We start from the raw sequence: 19519 nt of genomic DNA, 5'->3' as shown, positions 1-19519 counted from the left end.
AACCATGGTGGGCTAGTACTGGAGACTTAATATTTAATTTCATATTTCCATGAATAGGTGCACTCTCCGGGGACACTAAATAAGTATTTATCTTAGACAAACTCAAGTTATTAAAATAACTGATATGGCTTGAAACTAATTGTTATAGAGTACCGATATTTAACATATATACCTGGAAGTTTGAAATATTTTCAGAAGTATTTTTCAAAATTCAAACATGATGTGGATCCCGTAATTTCACCTATGTTACACTGTATATAGATATAGGCCTACAGCTAGTACACTGTAGAGTATAGGGCATATATTCTATGACACATAATAGGCACCAATCAGCACCATAAGCATCATATCAGGTCACAGGATTGCATAAATCAATATTTTGCAGTAATATTTAACATACATGCATGTTTTTAAAAAATTAAATATCAGTATAATTATAAAAATGATCACCTAAAATTCGTCAAAGTGACGAATTAAATTCTAGTTCTCGATGTTTTTGTATGTGACTATTTCGCTGTGCTCCACCACTGGTGCCAAATTGGATCTACTGGAGCACAGTGTATTAACATACGAAAATATATTGAAACTTAATTGGGTCCACTTATTGACATACTAAAAGATATTAACATTCAGTAACTTATTTCTAGTTTACATCACTGTGCTCCACTGGTACCAAATTGGGTCCACTTGAGCACAGTGTATTAACATACGAAAAGATATTGAAACTTAAATGACTTTATTTCTATTTCATATCACTGTGCTCCACTGGCGCCAAATTGGATCCACTTGAGCACAGTGTATTAACATACGAAAAGATATTAAAATTTAGTGACTTTATTTCTATTTTATATCACTGTGCTACCCTGGTGTTAAATTGGGTCCACTTGAGCAGTTACCGTAGTACAATTTCTATTATTGAATATTAATAAAGACATAAATGGCGCTCCGTAGAGAAGTAGAGGATGCTCCAGTCGCCAGAATGACGCTCTGAATATACCTCACCATGGGGTATGTTTAGAGAGGTATATTTACAGTACGTAATGTAGCTCTGCCATGGTTTTGCTACCGATTACGTACTCCATATATACCTCGGTTCACAGTGTGAGAACCGGCTTTTAAAAAAGTAGCGAAGGCATTTAAAATGCAATTTAAATTCAATGTTTTGGCCTTTTGGGCTTTATATTTAATAAAACTTATATTCCCAGCATTTTGTCAAGAGTTTATAGGATGTGGAGGGTTTGTTAAATCAGACATAGAAATAAATTACTCCCGTATTCAGGTAAGTAAATTAGCCAGGCCAGTAAAGCCTAGCGCCCTTGCTAGAGAGGTCCAGGCAGTCCGCCAGGAGCCAGTTAGTTAGCCGGCCTACATCACGATCCGGTTACACTTAGGCCTAGGATAGATAACTTAGGCGCCCAGGAAAATAAACTCTATAGCCTCTCTAGACCTAGCTTTATGGCAGGTTTTCGTTGGTTGATAAGAAGATATGATGAATTATATTTAAATTTTATTTTCCAAAATTAATTTTATTTTTATGTATGACGATGACATGTAGTGTAGGCGCGCCTAGCTAGGCCTACATGATTTGCAATTTGGATTGATTGAGTATTTGGATTCAAAATTGCGTAGCACGATATGTAAGAGAGCAATTCATTTTCCAGCATTGTTTGATAAAACCACACATCCTATATAATATAAATGTAGGATATATAAGTACTGTATATAGAATAGAATAATAAATTGATTTTTTTCAACAAACTTGTTGGTTTAAATTAAAAGCATTTGGTGGAGAAATCATTTCACAATTTCAAGTGGTGCAAATCTTTCAAATCATGCAATGATAATAAACTGTAGGGTACAGAATGAAATTTATTTTATTTATTTTCAGGTTAAAGTTTATAATAAACAAGGTGCTCTGAAATACCATACAGACTGTGCTCCCAACAATGGGTACTTCATGATACCTATTTATGACAAGGGGGAGTTTGTATTGAAGATAGAACCACCGGAAGGTTGGACTTTTGGTGAGGAGCGATGTATAATTATGTGTAGTTTAACACATTTCTTGTAGATTAAGATACAAACTCACATTGCATGTTCCCTTTAGGAGGCTGAATGTCTGTCAAAATGGATTGTTTTGTAGACTAAAGTAAATTATATAATTCTCTTTTAGTTATTGATGATGGCCTTGATATTTTTTCTGATTCATTGAATCAGTTTAAGAACAAAGTGTTAAGTTTATTATAATTTTCAAATGCTACCTTTTTATCTTTTTGGCATCGTTCATGTATTTGTATCTGTTTTGTGTTTACCCTCCTGTTAATTGGCGAATTTCTTTTGCTGTTGGTTGGGTTTGGAAATAAAAAATAAAAATAAAATTTGAATATAAATTTATCTCCACAGAACCAAGAGATGTTAAATTAAACATTGATGGTAAAACTGATGTCTGCAGTCGCGGAGAAGATATTAATTTCAAATTTATGGGTTTTGCTGTTGAAGGAAAGGTACTTTTATCCATAATAACAATATGAAAAAATATTATTATTACAAACTTGTAGGACTTTAGGAAAGGAGTTTTAGAAATCTATTAACTTTTGCCGAAAAACAATATGAACAAAAAAAATAATGATATCACTAAATAAGTAAAGAGAATATAAATAAACCATAAAAAAAATATGGTAATGATATGATGTCATCGTGTCCATGTATGGGCACATCAAATTTTTTGTCACATAAAGTTTAATGTAGAGCTTAAGACTTCTATTCTTAGACTTCCATTAAAGGCCAGGTGCGGGCAAAAAATTTCTATTGATCATACATTCCAATAATTATCGATCTATAGTTTCCCCTATGTTTCATAATTATTAGGATTTTTATTTGTGTTACACAAGCTTGTTGACAATAAGCACTTTCTTATCAGTGGGGGGATAGTTCAAATTACACAGTAAAATCTCTATTCTTTTGTACACAAATTTTGTAAATAGAGAGGAATTTTAAAAAGCTATGAAAAATAAACGGTGTGGTAAAAATTGTTAACAGATGACTAAATATATGTAATATAACTAGAATTTTACATTTCTGATATTTTTATTCAACTTCAGATTTTTATTTTCATGCTATAGCAAAAATTATCCACCGTATATCCATCATCTTTTTTCACCTTCTAGGGAGTCACCAGATATGTTATTACATTAGGTTAAACTACCTAACTACTGAAAAAAAGGCTTCCTGGTTTTTATGGCAGAATTTTGCCAAATTTTGTATTTGACCATATTAAGGGAAATTCATGTTTTTTCGTCTTGATTTCTGTTACAAATATTTGATTTATATACAATTAACCAGATATTATATTTAAAATTCATGCCTGTACCTGAGCTTTAAGCTAATTTTGCATAAGGCCTATTATGCCTTACTGTTATCTTAGTTTAATCATTCTTTTGTGTGTGGAAAATATCAATAAAATAGTTATGCAGGTATGTTCCAAGTCCCACCACTGAAAAATGTCTTGGAACTCATCAACTGACACTGTAGGTGAGGGAAATACATCTCGCTCTGATTACCATGTTTACAGGATACATGATTTATTATTACGCTTCATTACATTAATACAATGTAAGGATATAGTCAGGGAACTTTAAAAGGATAATTTAATTTCAAAATAACAGTTCTGTACCCATTTTTTAACAATGTTTTTTAATCTTACACTCAGGTCATCAGCAAAGGTCAAAGTGTAGGACCAAAGGATCTTGTTGTTTCCATGGCATTGAAGGGAGGTCAGGTGAAACCATTGACAACAGCCACTGACAATACTGGAAAGTATGGCCACTGAATGAAATAAAAAAAAATATTTAGTGGAACTCATCATTTAAAATTGTTAAAAAAAATAGCTGTTGAAAATAAACTAATTAATTATGCATAAATGAAATATTGTGAAACAAAAGTAATAAATAATATATTTAGAGACTTAATTATGCATAAAAGAACTGTAATAAAATGTGTAAAAGAATAAAAGTACTGTATAGATAATATAAGAGTCATGATAAGGCCTATACAGATTTTTTTTATTTTTGCAAAAAAAAAAAATGACTTTATTTTTGTTTGAAAAATAAAAGCTAAATTTTGTGTAATATACAGTAAATGTTTTTACAAATTTCTGTTCATCATAGGTTTAAGTTTCCAATGATTTTACCTGGTGAATACATTGTAACTGCTACACATCCAGTTTGGAAATTTGAAAAGCATTCAACAACTATCACAGTTGACAAAGATACTGTTGTCCTTAGTGATGCACTCATCATTGCAGGATATGATGTCAGAGGTCAGGTGTCGAGTGAGGGAGAAATGGTCCCAAATGTTAAGTTTGTGTTGCTGTCTGACACAATGAAGCCACAAGTAAGAGATTTTGTAATTGTCTGAAATAAATATAATTTTAATCGGTAGAAGGTAAATCCTAATCTACAGGAAACTTTATCAAAAGTCTGTTTTTAAATTCTGAGTTTGCCACTATATTTGGTGTCCACACTAGTTATTTTGTCCATCTGCAAGCAAGGTCACATGACAAAACTCTTATCTGATATGTTGAGTTCACAAACCTCATCAAACTACAGTTTTTCATCTATTGGGTAATGGTATTGATAGCATGGCAAGGTAAACAGTATTGTTTTTTGCTTATGAAATTACCTATTTTTATAACAAATTTGCTTTTGCAGGATGTGTCTGATTGTCAGAAAAAAGCTCCTGCTGGTTTCCAGAATTCTGGCGGCAAGACATTCCTGTGTTATGTTCAATCTGATGCATCTGGTCTGTTCGTATTCCCAAGTCTACCAATTGGAAAATACTCAGTGGTGAGGTTCACTGTATAGTATACTAGTTTATAAATCTCTTTCACATTGCCCAAGTCCGAGAGATTACCAGTGAAAGACCTTATACTGTACTGCAGAATATTGGTATTATTTTTGTACTGAATAAGTTATTTTTTTTTCTATTTTATTGTTCATTAATTTCCATTGCAGGTTCCATTCCATCGAAGTGACCTTACAACCTTTGACCTGACTCCAGCTAATTTAGACATCACTGTTGGCCATTCTAGTTTAAAGCTTAGTGTAAGTAATCTAATCGCAGATAATTATTATTGTTTAAAAGCTATTGGATGGGCTTCTTTTCAAACTCATGATTGTAGTTTCCAAATATACTCCCTTTTGTCACATAAAGTTTGATAGTGTAGACAGAGCTGCATATAATATGGCTTCTGAAGGCATAGTATATTACCAATTGTAAATTACTTGATATAAGTGTCAATGGTATATATATCAAAATTACTTATTTCCAAAAAGATGGGAATGATGTTTCTGAAGATTATCACAAGGCTTCTTTTAAACAGACTATTTACCAGTACATTGTGTATTGCTTTACAGACTCCATTCAAAATTGAAGGATTTTCTGTGATTGGCAGAGTGGTTAACTCTGTGAAGGTAAGGAAAAGTACTCAACACATGTATGATATTACCTATTATATGTTACCTATTTATATATATTGTTGTTACAACTTCATTATAGCTTTTTGTATTCACTTGTGACTATCATTCAGAGCCAAACACCTGAAGATTGAGTTCATACTCATGAAACAGCCTGTAGTGCAATAAAATGTTCAGTTGGTAATTTACTAGCGTCTTTATCATTTATTTATATTTGGCTCTACATTTTGTATCGAGCACTTTCGCTTTCATGATCTGCGTTAAATTTACCACGATTTATATTATTGTTATATATAATTAGTAGTGGCATAAGTTTAAATTGAACTATAATGATCATCCAGTTGGACAACTTTTTCAGTGGCTCAAATAAACAACCAATATTGCTGTTGAAAGCTTCTATGTAGAGAACAAACGTAAATGTCCCAAAATATCCTCTATGGAAGAGTTTACCTATAGTCATACCATCATTTTTTCGAATTAGGGCAAAGGTATAGCGGGCGTGACAGTGACCGTCAACAAACAGACACCAACCACCACAAAAGCAGATGGATCCTTCCGTCTTGAAAAGATGAAATCAGGTCACTATATGATCAGTGCCGTCAAAGAGCACTACCACTTCAATGAACTAACCACCAAGATTACTGCCAATACACCAGAGCTTGCAGACATTGTCGCAGCCAGGTATGTGTAATATGCTAACAACAGGATTTTGTCTGATGATCTAAAGCTTTGTCCACACTATCAAACTTGTTTGACAAAAGTGTGATGTGCCCAAATATGATAGTGATATGATGTCATCGTATCCATGTATGGGCACATCAAATTTTTTTGTCACATCAAGTTTTATAGTGTAGACAGAGCTTTAGCATCTCAGATGGCAGGCTGTACAGACTAATGTATAGGAATGTAAACATAATCATCTCAGAACAATCACTAAGCTCTCATATTAAACATATTGATTTTTAATATAACCTTTATTTTCTATTTCAAGATTTGATTTGTGTGGCCATCTTCAAATTGATCAATGGCCATCTGGTCTGGCAAAGCGATCTCACAAAGTTGTTGTGGCAGGAAAAGAAATTAAACCGATGTCAAAGACAATTGATAAGGAAGGGAAGTTTTGTCTTGATGTTGCACCAGGAACATACACTGTCAAGGTAAATAAATTAGATAACTAAAATGTTAATTTAATGTACATTTGCTCATATAACTCAATTCATACAATTTATGATTGAAAAATTAGAGTTGTTTTAGGACAGGAAACATTTTCTCTCGTCCTGTATACGCTACCGAAAAATTGTGTTTTGTAAATCTGGCCAATTACATACAAGCAATATAGTTTCATTGAATTGTTTTGGGATGTCACCCATACAAGACTTTTTCCATTTCAACATATAGTAATTGTTCTTGTTACTGTTTGATGATCCTTATTTTGTATCTCTAATTTCTGCTAATAAGCAAAAATAACCAGTATTTTGATGACAACAATCAACAAAATATCATATTAAAAACTCTTTTTTTTGAAGGTTGAAATCAGTGATGCAGAACATGCAGCAGGCCTTCAACTAGTTGAAGCGACTCGTGAAGTTATCATATCGAACAGTCCTGTGTTGGATGTTAATTTCCAACAATTTAAGGCAGTGATACAAGGCTTTGTTTATTGTCTTGGTGAGACTTTTGTCTAGGCATTCTTTAAGGACCATGTCACATTATTTTACTGCATTTACTGCAGTAACTGCAGTAGAAAGTTGATTCATAATCAATAAATATAATATAATAAAAGGCTACTGCTGCCCGAAAGCTCTCCTAATTTTTCTGGCTGTTTTACATTATCGTTTTGATTTAGCTTTTTGAGATCCAGCTACTGATACCACAGCATTGTCATCTTTTCAGTAATTTGTGTTTGGATTTATAATGTAACAAACTTTTTTTTTTCTTTTTTTTTTGTAGACATATGTGGTGAAGTTGATTTAGCTCTAAAGTCTGTAGACCATCCTAAACTCCCAGTCCGAATAATCAAACTCGCACAAGGTACTAATCGGGCCAGCTTTATAATCCGAGATGTCCTGCCTGGCACTTACACACGTAAGTAATGTTATTCTAATTATGCTCAGTTAATTTGCATAAACACACAATCATATGATCTGCCCAACTAGCACATATAGTGTGTTTTTCCTTACATAACATTATGTTTATCAGAAAAGGATTTCTCGGTCCATCTATGCGTTAATTGTTTTGTTATTGTCCTGGGTGGTACCTTGTACAATGGAAAGTTACAGTACTATAAGTCCTTATTTCCATTCTCAAAAAGAGAAAATTACTAATACTAAGTTTGCGTTGTAGTAATATCAATTTCAATTCAGCTTCCTCTGGTAACTATGTTTTGTTATTTTTGTCTAGTGAATGGCAATCATGCCAACTGGTGTTGGAAGGAAGCTGTAACCATTAAAGTCAGCAATTCTGATATCAATGACATTAAAATATATCAGAGTGGCTATAAACTTCAATGCCAGAGTTCTCATGCTTGTTCATTGGTAAGTCTCTCCTTGTGGAGAGTGTGGACAATTAGCCACAAATATTGTATGTATATAGAAATAAAAATAATCTAAAATTATATAATAAGAACACACAAATCAGAACACAGAACTGTTAATCATAATGAAATGAATAATTTCTTGGTAAATTATCATTTTTCCATACAAGGATGATGTAGAATATGTTCTCCCATTGATTCGCTTTACATGCTTGTAACGGATGCATAGTGTATGACTACTGTATAAAATGGTCGTAGTGTTGGTCCCTCTTATGAAGAATCACTTTTTGAACTGCGATAACATTGGAGTCAACCCTCTAGCCAATCTATATATAAACTCTGCGATATCTTTTTCCCAACTATTATTAGCATTACCAACATGTACAGAATGGTAAAAACAGTGGTAAGTTTGATGTTGTCAAGGGAAGAAATACATTCTGTGTGGATAAACCAGGTGCTTACAAACTCACCACTACCTCATGTCATCAGTTTGACAAGAAAGAATATCAATTTGATACGTAAGATACTAACATATTATTGTGACATTTCACCTATTTTTAATCCATTCACCATGTGGGTGTAGTGTACTTTATGTGCCACTGTATTTATCACTTTAGTGAAACAAACATTTATTTATTTAATACTGGGTGAACCCTTGTCCCAACGTTATGATGAGTGGCTGTGTGTCTCTTAAAAGATGTACTAGGTTCTTTGAAGTGCATGTGAGCCAAATTTGTACACTGGACCTATGGTCTGTATTCTTTATTCGAGAAAACTCGTTCTACCACCAGAACCATCGAGCGAATGAGCCTTGAACCCTTACTACGTATTACAGTTCCATTATCACTCAGCCACTCACTTTCTCATCCACTCACGCAGCAAGACTTTTTGGATCACTTTTTAAGTATATAGTTACTACTGGCTAGAATATTTTGAATGCTAGAATGTTTACCAGTGAAGAGAGAAAACCCTTACAATTGAAAATTCTCATATCTTAAGTAAAAACTACTTAAGTGAAATCCTTTAAAAATATTTATTGACTTAACTGAAATAATCACTTAAGTGTGATTGATGAATATAGCTAAAACTTGTTAAATTTAATGAAGAATGTGACCTGTATATCCAAAATGTTCAGCAATAATTGTGTAACCATTACAGATCAAATCAGGCGATGGTGTCCATGACAGCTTTGAAACATCTTGTACAAGGAAAGATTATTTCTAAGGAGATGGCCTCTGACATTGAGGTCAAAATTACATCATCAATTCCATCTGAACAGCCTGTGACTCTTGGACCCCTGAAGGCTAAGGCAAGTCCAACTGAGAAACAAGACAAATTATCGGCTAAAGATGCAAAAACAACTGACAAGGGCAAGAAGGAGTCATACGAATATGAGTTTTCCCATTGGGCAAGGTAATGAATTTGACTACCTTCCAGTTCCATGTCTTCTCTGTCAATGTGGACATCAAACAGTTTTATTATACATTTTAATGACGTCATAAGTAAATGTTTTCATATTTCTCAGGACTTCAGAAAAACTTACATTTAAACCAATTTCTGGTGAAGTGCTTTTCTATCCAAAAGTGTCAGAAGTCAAAGTAAAAGGTGGTAAGTACAATACTTTGTAATAGTACATTAGAAGTATGTTTTGATGGGTTTTTTTTTTACTCTGGAACTGGTCTTAAAGTTTCTCAAAGCCTATTTAGTTTCTCTTGTCATGTAATGTCAAAATGTTACCAGTATAAACATATTCTCAAGGTGCTCTCACAAATCTATTTTCAATTGCATTAGACTCCTGTCCTGGAGAAGAGGTAGTAATTGAAGCTAGGACTGGCATCTTTATATCTGGCAAAATAGTGCCACCACTTGAAGGGGTAAAGATTGACATTCATACTGAGGCACCAGATAAGGCGGTTGATGTAATAAAAACACAGACAGATAATAAAGGGGTTTATAGGTAGGTATATATGAATGCAGTGTTCTTCCATTAAAAAATAAAAATATTTTAACTACTGAATTCGCTGAAGTGAAAAAAGGAACTAGAATAAGTCTCAGAAAGGAATTTGGAAGATGAAAACATTCCGGATAAACTAAAGTGGAAAACGCCCTTTTTATGCCCGCTGTATTCTTCTATATTGTTACAGTTTTGTTCAGCCATGCTTTCAAGACCCATTTGTTCCTATTGATTTTTGTTATATATGTTTTCTTTAGAGTTGGCCCATTTGTTGACACAAATAAGTACACAGTTTTTGCGGAGAAGCAGGGTTACACATTGACAGCAGAAAAAGACAATCCTAGTAACTTTATCGCATTTAAACTTGGTGAAATTACTATTCAGGTATGTAAATTAATGTTACTCAAGTCGCTATTAAAGCGGACACTTATCTGTGAAAGAATTTTGGTTAATATATGTTTTAATACTCTGGCCAATCCCTATTCAACAGACACCCCCAGGGGCGGTCGCATGATTATTTGAAAGGGTTGACCAAAGAGTCCAGATACATTGTGCACTGTATTGGTGACTCTGTTGGTTTTTTTTTTATTTTACGATGCAGTTTGTGAATTTACAAATATTCTTTTCCAGCCCTGGACTATTATAACCTTATATGGATACTGTATACGATGAAATGGGATCTAAATTTCAATTTAGTGGCAGAAAAACACTTAACAAAATTAAGGGTGTTGCCAGGGCCACTAGGGCAACACCCCTGCGTCCGCCCCTGCCCCCTATTAAGGGTACACTTTGTTGTCCCCTTAATAGTGATTGTTTACTGTATTTGAGGTGGATTTGAATTTTAATCCAGTTAGTATTACAACACTTGTGATTCTTGTTTACTACAACAAAATTTATTTATTATAAGGTTGTAGATGAAAATGATCAACCACTAGTTGGTGTTGTACTATCATTGAGCGGTGGCAGTTTCCGTAGCAATCAGATGACTCCTCAATCCGGACGAATCACCATTGAATTTCTAGGATCTGGACAGTACTTCCTAAGAGCTTTCCTCAAGGAATATGAGTTTGAACCCAATTCTAAGGTAAATCTGCCATTTTCATTTCAGTTTTCATTACTTATCCATTTGATGAAAAGGAAAGGAAAACTGTTTCTTGCTTTCTATGATATACATCATGTGTATCCACATCCCAATGCATGTATGAGTTTCCTAATATTTTGAATGATGTCCATGTCCTACTGAAGGTTATGTTTCTCTCAATTGTTTTGAATACAAAAAGATATTACATAAATTTACTAAAGGTGAATGAAACTTTGGGTTATAGTTAATGCACATTGTCATATGCCACACTTAGAAAGTACATTGTACATCCATTGTTTACTATAGATCCTTGGAACAGTGAAAACAATTAATATTGTCAGTTCTTGGCAATTATACATAATAAAAAGGAAAAATATGATTTAATTTCAGCTCATGGCGATATTTGATGCAATTGTCGCCACTAGGAATAGTACTTTTTATATATTACTACAAAAGTTGATTCATACATTAAAACATAAAAGTGAAAAAAAGAAGTTCTAGGCCTTTTACATTACCTTGCCTTATACAGCTAACTATTAAAAGCCTGCATACAAATTAGTATTTAATGTAGCGACCTAATTCGTTCACAACTAATCACATCAATTTTTCATACGTATTTATGAATAAATTGTTTATTTTTTGTATTTGTATTTAATAATGTATAAGAATATTGGCAATTTGTTTGGCTAATCTAGGAGTGTCTTGTTTTGGAAAACTTTATACAGCTTATGGGTGTCTATTTTTGGAATATGTTTAGCCAACAAAGCATATTATTTTATAATATACGTTTTGGCACACTTTATATTTTGTTTTGTCCAGTTTTTAAATGTTTTCATATGTATTTTATTTCAATTGACAGAGGACCCCTTAATCATTTTTTTTTTATGGCTAATAAAATAAAATAGGGTTGTCCAAATTTGTCCAACCGAATAATGATTCCCTATAGTGGTGGTTGGAAATGGTGCTGGAATGAATGTTCAAGTTTGGTGACATCCAAATATTCACATTATAGCGTGTATTTTTTCCTATTCAATTTTCTAGATGATTGAAGTTAAAGAAGCTTCATCTGTAAACCTTAAGGTCATAGGTCATAGAGTAGCATTCAGTTGCTATGGTAGTGTGACCTCTCTGAATGGTGAACCTGAATCTAACATTGCCTTGGAGGCAAAAGGTCTTGGTGATTGTCAACAGTTAATTGAGTCAGCCACTTCAGATGATGAGGGCAAATTCCGTATGCGTGGCTTAGAGGTAGGTTGTTTACTCAAATATAAGGCAGATTACAGTCTTTGAGTATGCTCTCACAGTCAAAAATGATATTCCAATTCGTTGGAAAGGAGTTGGAAGGCAAATGTGCCAAATATTAAGCATAAAAGATTACCAAAAACAAATGGCTACCTGGTAATGTCAAGAACATTTTTTCGCTGATTACTAGCTGCATTATGGGAGTATGTTTCCATACGCATTTGATCCAAATCGGGGTAATAATAATGTACAGTGCTTTAGAGGTTTCACAACACTAAAAATAAATCCAGGATATTAATATTATTAATTTTGTTTTTGTTGTCATCAGCCTTCGTGCGAGTATGAATTGAGATTAGAAACAAAAACAGGCATTGAAGGCGATGACCAGATTGAAAGAGCTGTTCCTCCAGTGACCTTACTCAAACCTAATGGAAAAGATATACAAGATGTACACATCATTGTCTTCAGAAAGCAATCAAACTTTGACATTGGCGGAAACGTGGTGACTGATCACCAGTTTGTAAATACATTGAAGGTACAGTACTGTATGGGTTAGCCCTATATTCTCTTATTAGAAAGCCTTCAATTTTTGATGACCTATGACCTGCTGTATGCCCTAGGCATGGTCTGGGCCTAAACTTTGCCAAAAAAGTCAAGGAATGAAGTGACGTAAGAATGTGCCAATTGCCCTATTTTCGCAATAAACAGGATGTAACTAGGTCATACGTCTTCACAAACTAAAAGCTTCTATAAAGATCTGATTTTGGAGCTTGGATGAATAGAGAATAAGCTGCAAAAAAAAACCCCCAATTATTATTTGATGGAAATGATCCAACATTAACTTTCTAATGTAAAGGCTTTAGGCATGTTCTGCTCTATTAAGTGCAAGTTATACATGTTATTTTCTTGTATAAATAGAACAAAGAAATTATCTTAGAATTAATACATATCTACAGGCATTGTTTGACAATTTTTAATCATAATGATAATTTCAATAATAATTTAAATTACCGTTACTTAGGAAAATCACATCGTTCATTAAAATTTCACCAGCGGCCTAATCAAAGATATACAGTGATTATATATAATTAAACTAGATTGTTTGAAATCCAAAATTTGTTTTGAAGTAGGTGGAAAGAGAATTAATTTTACACAGAATAATGTTTGTAAAATTGTAAAAACCATCAATCTTGAATACATTAATTTATTTAAAATCTCTGAAAGGAAACCAGCTTCAAATCACATGTTTATATTAAAAAATCATATAATTATGTAAAGATGTATTATCCCCCAAAAACATGAAAAATGAAGAATAATTAAATCAGACTTTGAATAGAGTATTTTGCAGTTTTAATAAAGTTAATCACTTTCGTAAAAAAAAAACCCCTAAAAAATAATGTTTTCACTTATAAAATTACAAAATAAATGGTTAAATTTAACAAAAAATCCATTGGCTGGCAGCCAATTTGACTATTTTTTGCTTTAAATTACAGTTTTTTCAGGTAAATAATTTTTTTAGGATCTAATTTTTGGTCAAAGTGGATAACTATTATGTGGCATTAAAATGGCATATTCAACAGAAAAATGTTTAATAATTATTTTTTTAGGGGAACAATACATCTTTAAATTGTAAAAACCATCAATCATGAATACTGTAATTTATTCAAAAATCTCTGAAAGGGAACCAGCAGTATGACCGCTTCAAATCACATGTTTATATTAAAAAATTATATTATTATGTTTAAAGATCAATATTTTGTTGTAAAAATACATATTGTAAGATAAAATTGAATTAAATATACAATTGGTCCCTTATGATTCAAAGTCACTCACGCATTGTAACTATTTTTCGCAAATTTTATCAGAGTCGTGTCTGTCATAAAAAATGCATGAAAATTGGAAAAATAATAAATTTAACTGATCTAATAAAACAAAAGACAAACAATTTTTATAATTTGAAATATTTAATGTAAAATGGTGTACTCAATTTCAGGCATTGTAAATTTTAATTATTTAACGTGACAAATATAAGAAACATGACTTGCATATTAGGTTTACAGTAAGTATTTGATTACAAGTTCAAGTTCAACTTATTTTATTTGTCCTGGATAAATATAAGGTCATTCTGATGCTGTGCCACATACTATTTATAGTTACATTATTGGAGAGATTTTGATTTTCATCTTTTCGAGGGTTTCTTTTACGATGATAGTACACATAACTAAAGTAGAATATGCATCATCACATTTATAAACTGTTATGCCAATCAATCACACAGTTTGAAAGCCTTTAGGGCACATACTTTCTCAAAATACATGGATTATACTTGAAATATTGAAAGCAAAATTACATATGCAAATGTATTCTTAAACTGATAATTGAATACAGTTTTGTGACATGTATCAGAGTCAAACGCAATCATTAATGTGTTATAAATTTGTCTTAGAAGTTTCTAACTTCGTATCTAAGTCATATAAAGCAAAACAAATTTTAATTAGATTTAACAATATCAATATGTAAAGGTACAAAAATATTTTATATAGTATAATAATTAAAAAATGGTTGATGTGAGTTCAAATTTCAACATTTTATTTGCACATGTTGAAATCTATTTTGCCCTGCTTTTTTTTGCATCAAGTTAAACACACAAATTATAATATAAAGTATATTTATTTACAGGTGACTGTATTTAACGAAAATGATCTAGGCTCTGCCATCCATACTGTAGCTCTTGGAGCTAGCAGCTTCTTCCACCTTCCGCCTTTACCAATGAATGGACAGGTATGTACTGGTGGTGTTCTTTTATGTGATAATCCTTTTACAGCTCAATCGAAGCTACTGTATATTGTGATTGGGTGCAGGTGAATCCTAATAGAACAGCAAACTGCAGTAATATTCACAGGGTAACCCCCCTAACTCCTTTAATGGGCACACAGCCAGTATGGGCATAAACTTGTACCTACTAGAGTTTATTTTGATTGGTCAGTGATAAAAAGGTATCTTCATATTTTGTCTCAACTGGTACCTAGATTTTATTTCTATTGTAATATGTTCAGTGATGAATTGGACTAATCTCTTTGTTAATCTTATTTTCAGAAATATGTACTAAGACTTGAGTCGTCATTATCAAAATCAAATTACAAATACAAGACTCAGGAAGCCTCTTTCATTGCTGAAGGTGTCTACCAGCATATCACATTTGAATTTAATCCTGAGGTAAGTGTGCTTTGCCGTTTTATGAACATAAATTATGAAATTTATATTTATTTTTTGTTTGTAACTAAACAGTTTTCCATAAGTCATACAATATTTAATTGAGTTTACTAATTTTGTAAGAATAGATGAATATATTATCCCATTGTAGTAATAATAATCTGAATATTTATGAGTTGCTTTTTACCAAGCTGATCTCACAATGGTTTTAGAAAAGAATAAAACAGGAATGTTAAAGTGTCAACATTGGTGAATGATATACATCAAATTGGTATTACTTTAGAAAGGAATAGTACAATCGTAAAAAATGTCTTTCGATAAATAGAGTTTTTCAAGATATATTTTAAATCATTGTTCTGTTCTTTTTTTTCAGAAAAGAAATTTGGACCAAGATTTTAGTCAAGGGTCTTATTTTGCATTGCCTTTTATTATAGCATTAATTGTTATTGGTGTGAACCATTCTAAGGTAATTGATGTTACTTATTCAACATCTTAAAAAGTACAAGTACAGAATGTTAATGATTACATTTCGGTTGGTGTTTCATGTTTACCATGTTTTCACACAGCAATTTTGGTGTCTCTATAAAACTAATTTGACAAAAAAAGGTGTGATATGCCCAAATATTATGGTATCATGTCCATCCATATAGGCACATCACATTTTTCACATAAAGTTTGATAGTGTGACAGAGCTGTATAACGAAAAAAAAAAACACTGGGCAAGACCAATTGAATAATATCTACACTTAGTATTCTTGCAATCAGCAGGGATAGGGAAGAAAGAGCCCAAACTCTGGGTGCCCCAACCTGTCCTGTACTTATTCTATGCATTGTAGTAGGCCTAGACACTTGATTCGGTCCCCTAGAAGAATAGAAAACCTGAAAACCTATTGGACCTGATTGAATATAATAAACTCAAACTTATTTAATAGATACGTTATATACTATGTCGTAAACTGTTGTTATTTCAGCTGTTTATCAAGTTATTACAAAAGTTTGATATTCATGTTAATATAACTTTAGATTAGAAATGTTATTACTTTTTACAACTTTTTTCCTTTGTGAAATGGGTTTTAGTCACTACTTTTCAAATTTGAAACAAATATTTATTGTGTCTACTATTTCAATGTGTACTTTCTCATTGTGAATGTTAGTATCTTTTCTTTTATATGACCTACTTTACTATTATTTTTTATTGTGTTTTAGGTATTACCATTTCTAAAGCAATTACAAGAATCGATTCAAAAACGTAAACCATCTCCAGTCAGAGCAGATTCGCGTGAAATAATAGATGATGCAAGACAAAAGAAGAAAAGTAAACCAAGAAAGACATGAATTAGGATGGAAAATAAAAATGAGAAATAAAAATGAGAAATAAGAATGTAGAAATTGGAAAAGGGATATAAATTAAAACAAGAAAAAATAGTTAATGCTAGAATGATACTGTTCGCTAGGAATCTGATCTTTCTTTTACAACTACGAAGCAATCCGCTTGAGTCGCCCCCACCTGGGATTCGAACATGTCTTAAAGCAGAAGACATGTGATTGGATTCATTACTGTAGGTCCATATCCCGTTAGGTTCAATTCGATATTCACACCTTTCTCCTTTCATTTCAGTATTTATGTTGAAATATTAATGATAATACTGAACATTTATTATACAAATAATAAATGTTTATTCAATTCAATTCATCCACACAGGGCAATTCAAAGGTCTGGATTAAAATGATCTTACAAAATATACAAAATATCACAATACACAGTACAATATAACAAGAGTCACAGTTCAAGAATTTAAGAGTCGGATGGCCACTGGCAAAAATGAATTTCTTTTCCGGTTTGTTCTACATGGCGGGCATCGAAAGCGACGCCCATGAGGCATGAGCTCGAAATCACTGAACAAGGCATGGTTAACATTTTTTAGAATAGCTCTACTTTGAGTGAAATGGTACAAATAATTTCTATTCATGAGGCGAAAATATAACTAATTTCATCTTTCACCGAATGATATTATCATGTCACGAATGTACTGCACTACATTTTATTTTTATATCATGTGGCCCACAATGGTCCAATCAAATGACAAGGCGTGTTAAAAAGCGCTCTTTAAACTATTTAATCTAGTGAGTTTTAAAAAGAGAATTACATTCCTCTCTAAGATTCCAAAACTTACGAATGTGAAATGAAACTTTGAGTGGATTTTAAAAAGACCTTTTTTTTTTCGAATAACCCAATTTAAACTAGTAAAGTAATGATGTAAAGGAGAACAATATTTTTGTCTCTGCATCGGATACAGCGATAAAATATTAATTATTGTGTTAAATTAACCCTCAGAAATTGCAATCATTTTCGACGGGGGTGGGGGAGAGTAAAATAGTTTTCATCGGTTCCATATATGTTAAACTCATTGTGCTGCATTTGTATTTTGTTTTAAAAAACAAAACAAAGTAATAGAGTACAGTGTTTCTGTGGAGATTTATATCTTCATAGTTTAATATGCAATCATATCTAGAAAATTGTGTAAGATATTTGTTAAGGGTTTTTTAACTGTACGGTTTAATATATATGGGTAGTATTTGGTAGGCTATTGTAGTAATGTATGTAATATTGTATGTTTATTTGGAAATTATTGGGTGTAAATGTAATGTTTTAATCTTTCTGAATACAACGTCAATAACAAGTATGAAATTAACGTAATTGATGATAATTCAACAACTACAAATAGCTTTGCATCAGGGAGCTAAGTAAATCCGATGTGTTGCCCGCACGTTGCGAAACCGCACGTAATTCTCTGGCTAGAACATGGAACTATCATCAATGGTTGGAAGTTCGTGTAACGGCGTTGGTTGGGTAGCATTATTCCACTGGCTTGAGTGAAATAGTGACTATGGCGTGTTCGTAGTTTTGCTACGTATAAACTAATGTTGACATGATAGAGTTTACTCTTCGATCATTGTTAATAATCGAAGAAAAACTTTCAATTAATTAAGGTGGGAATTGAGATTTAGATGTCTTTAATATTCACTACGGTGGCAATCCTAGGGGGTAACTTGGAACAGCCATAACTGACCAATCTAATAATAATAATAATAATAAATAACATTTATAAAGCGCAAGAGACTAAGGTTTCAAAGCGCTGTGTTTTCCAAGATATGTGCAAGTAGTAGCGTGTGATTATGCTTCTCTATGACCAGACACCGAGCAACAGAATAGAGCAAAAGTAGTTGCCACAGTATTAAGGTATACCATTCAAAATCAGCATAAACTTTTTTTAACTTTTTTTTTAATCTTTTAGGGCAGCATGTCTTTGATCATTACACAGCTTTGTTTTATTATTTTTGTGAATTTCTTATAGGTAACGACTATTATGTTTTGTTCACAGATGAGTTAAAACTCTTTTGGGTAGAGAATAATTTTAACATAACATGTATGTGATCACGTTTAATTGAATTTAAAAGCGTTTGATTTAAAGATAACGTGTATGTGAACACTGTACGATTAAATTTAATATGAACAATCATTTTTTTATGAACTCAAAAGTACATAATTTGCATTTTCAAACAGTAACCCAGTTTAAAAAACTAGTTTCTAGTTTTTGGCTGTAGTAGTAGTACTCGTGACAGAAATATTTTCACGGCTGTTGGCAATATTGAAAACAACATCGACAGGAATATATTTTGCCAAGCCATGATGTGTAATTGTATCGAATAGTCTGTACATTTCAAAATACTTCGAAAGAGCACGTGGCTCAACTGCGTTACTGTACTTACTTCTCGGTAACAAGTTGCGATTTTTCTCACACGTATTCTCAAATGTAACGAGTATTCGGTAAAATGACGTCATAGTCTCGTAAACATTTTCCCACATGATTTCCTGGCGCAAAATATATATTAAGATGAATGTCAATGTAATAACAACTATCGTCATTGTTATACATGTTAAAGGCCTATTAAAGGTATTGTACAGATTGCTTGTAACTTAATCTATGTAAACTTAATCTTGCTGATCGGTGTCTAAATTA

General features: G+C 32.3%; 1 protein-coding gene across 1 annotated transcript; it reads left to right on the top strand.

Annotated features, from left to right (window-relative positions):
- The first annotated feature begins 1113 nt into the window (after nt 1-1113).
- On the top strand, nt 1114-19015 carry LOC144849657 (BOS complex subunit NOMO1-like). The gene is made up of 25 exons (XM_078706644.1): nt 1114-1279; nt 1889-2024; nt 2404-2504; nt 3710-3816; nt 4167-4392; nt 4710-4844; nt 5013-5102; nt 5415-5471; nt 5956-6155; nt 6466-6631; nt 7001-7142; nt 7425-7559; nt 7875-8008; nt 8377-8525; nt 9166-9420; nt 9533-9615; nt 9799-9964; nt 10219-10345; nt 10869-11045; nt 12084-12290; nt 12613-12819; nt 14964-15065; nt 15381-15500; nt 15871-15963; nt 16704-19015. The coding sequence occupies exons 1-25, from the start codon at nt 1142-1144 to the stop codon at nt 16830-16832; spliced, it is 3582 nt and encodes a 1193-aa protein (XP_078562770.1). The 5' UTR covers nt 1114-1141; the 3' UTR covers nt 16833-19015.
- The last annotated feature ends 504 nt before the right edge of the window (nt 19016-19519 follow it).

The sequence above is a fragment of the Antedon bifida genome, chromosome 8 (assembly GCF_963402885.1).
Source record: "Antedon bifida chromosome 8, ecAntBifi1.1, whole genome shotgun sequence".
NCBI lineage: Eukaryota > Metazoa > Echinodermata > Crinoidea > Comatulida > Antedonidae > Antedon > Antedon bifida.
Note: the sequence above shows the minus strand (reverse complement) of the source record. Positions and strands in the feature narration are given on the sequence as shown.

What these genes read in the sequence shown, in the direction of transcription:
- LOC144849657 (XM_078706644.1), top strand. Translation starts at nt 1,142, where the DNA reads ATGCAATTTAAATTCAATGTTTTGGCCTTTTGGGCTTTATATTTAATA. An exon ending in CCTGCCTGGCACTTACACAC is followed by an intron (nt 7,560 to 7,874) that starts GTAAGTAATGTT and finishes ATTTTTGTCTAG; the next exon opens with TGAATGGCAATCATGCCAAC. An exon ending in AAAGAATATCAATTTGATAC is followed by an intron (nt 8,526 to 9,165) that starts GTAAGATACTAA and finishes TAACCATTACAG; the next exon opens with ATCAAATCAGGCGATGGTGT.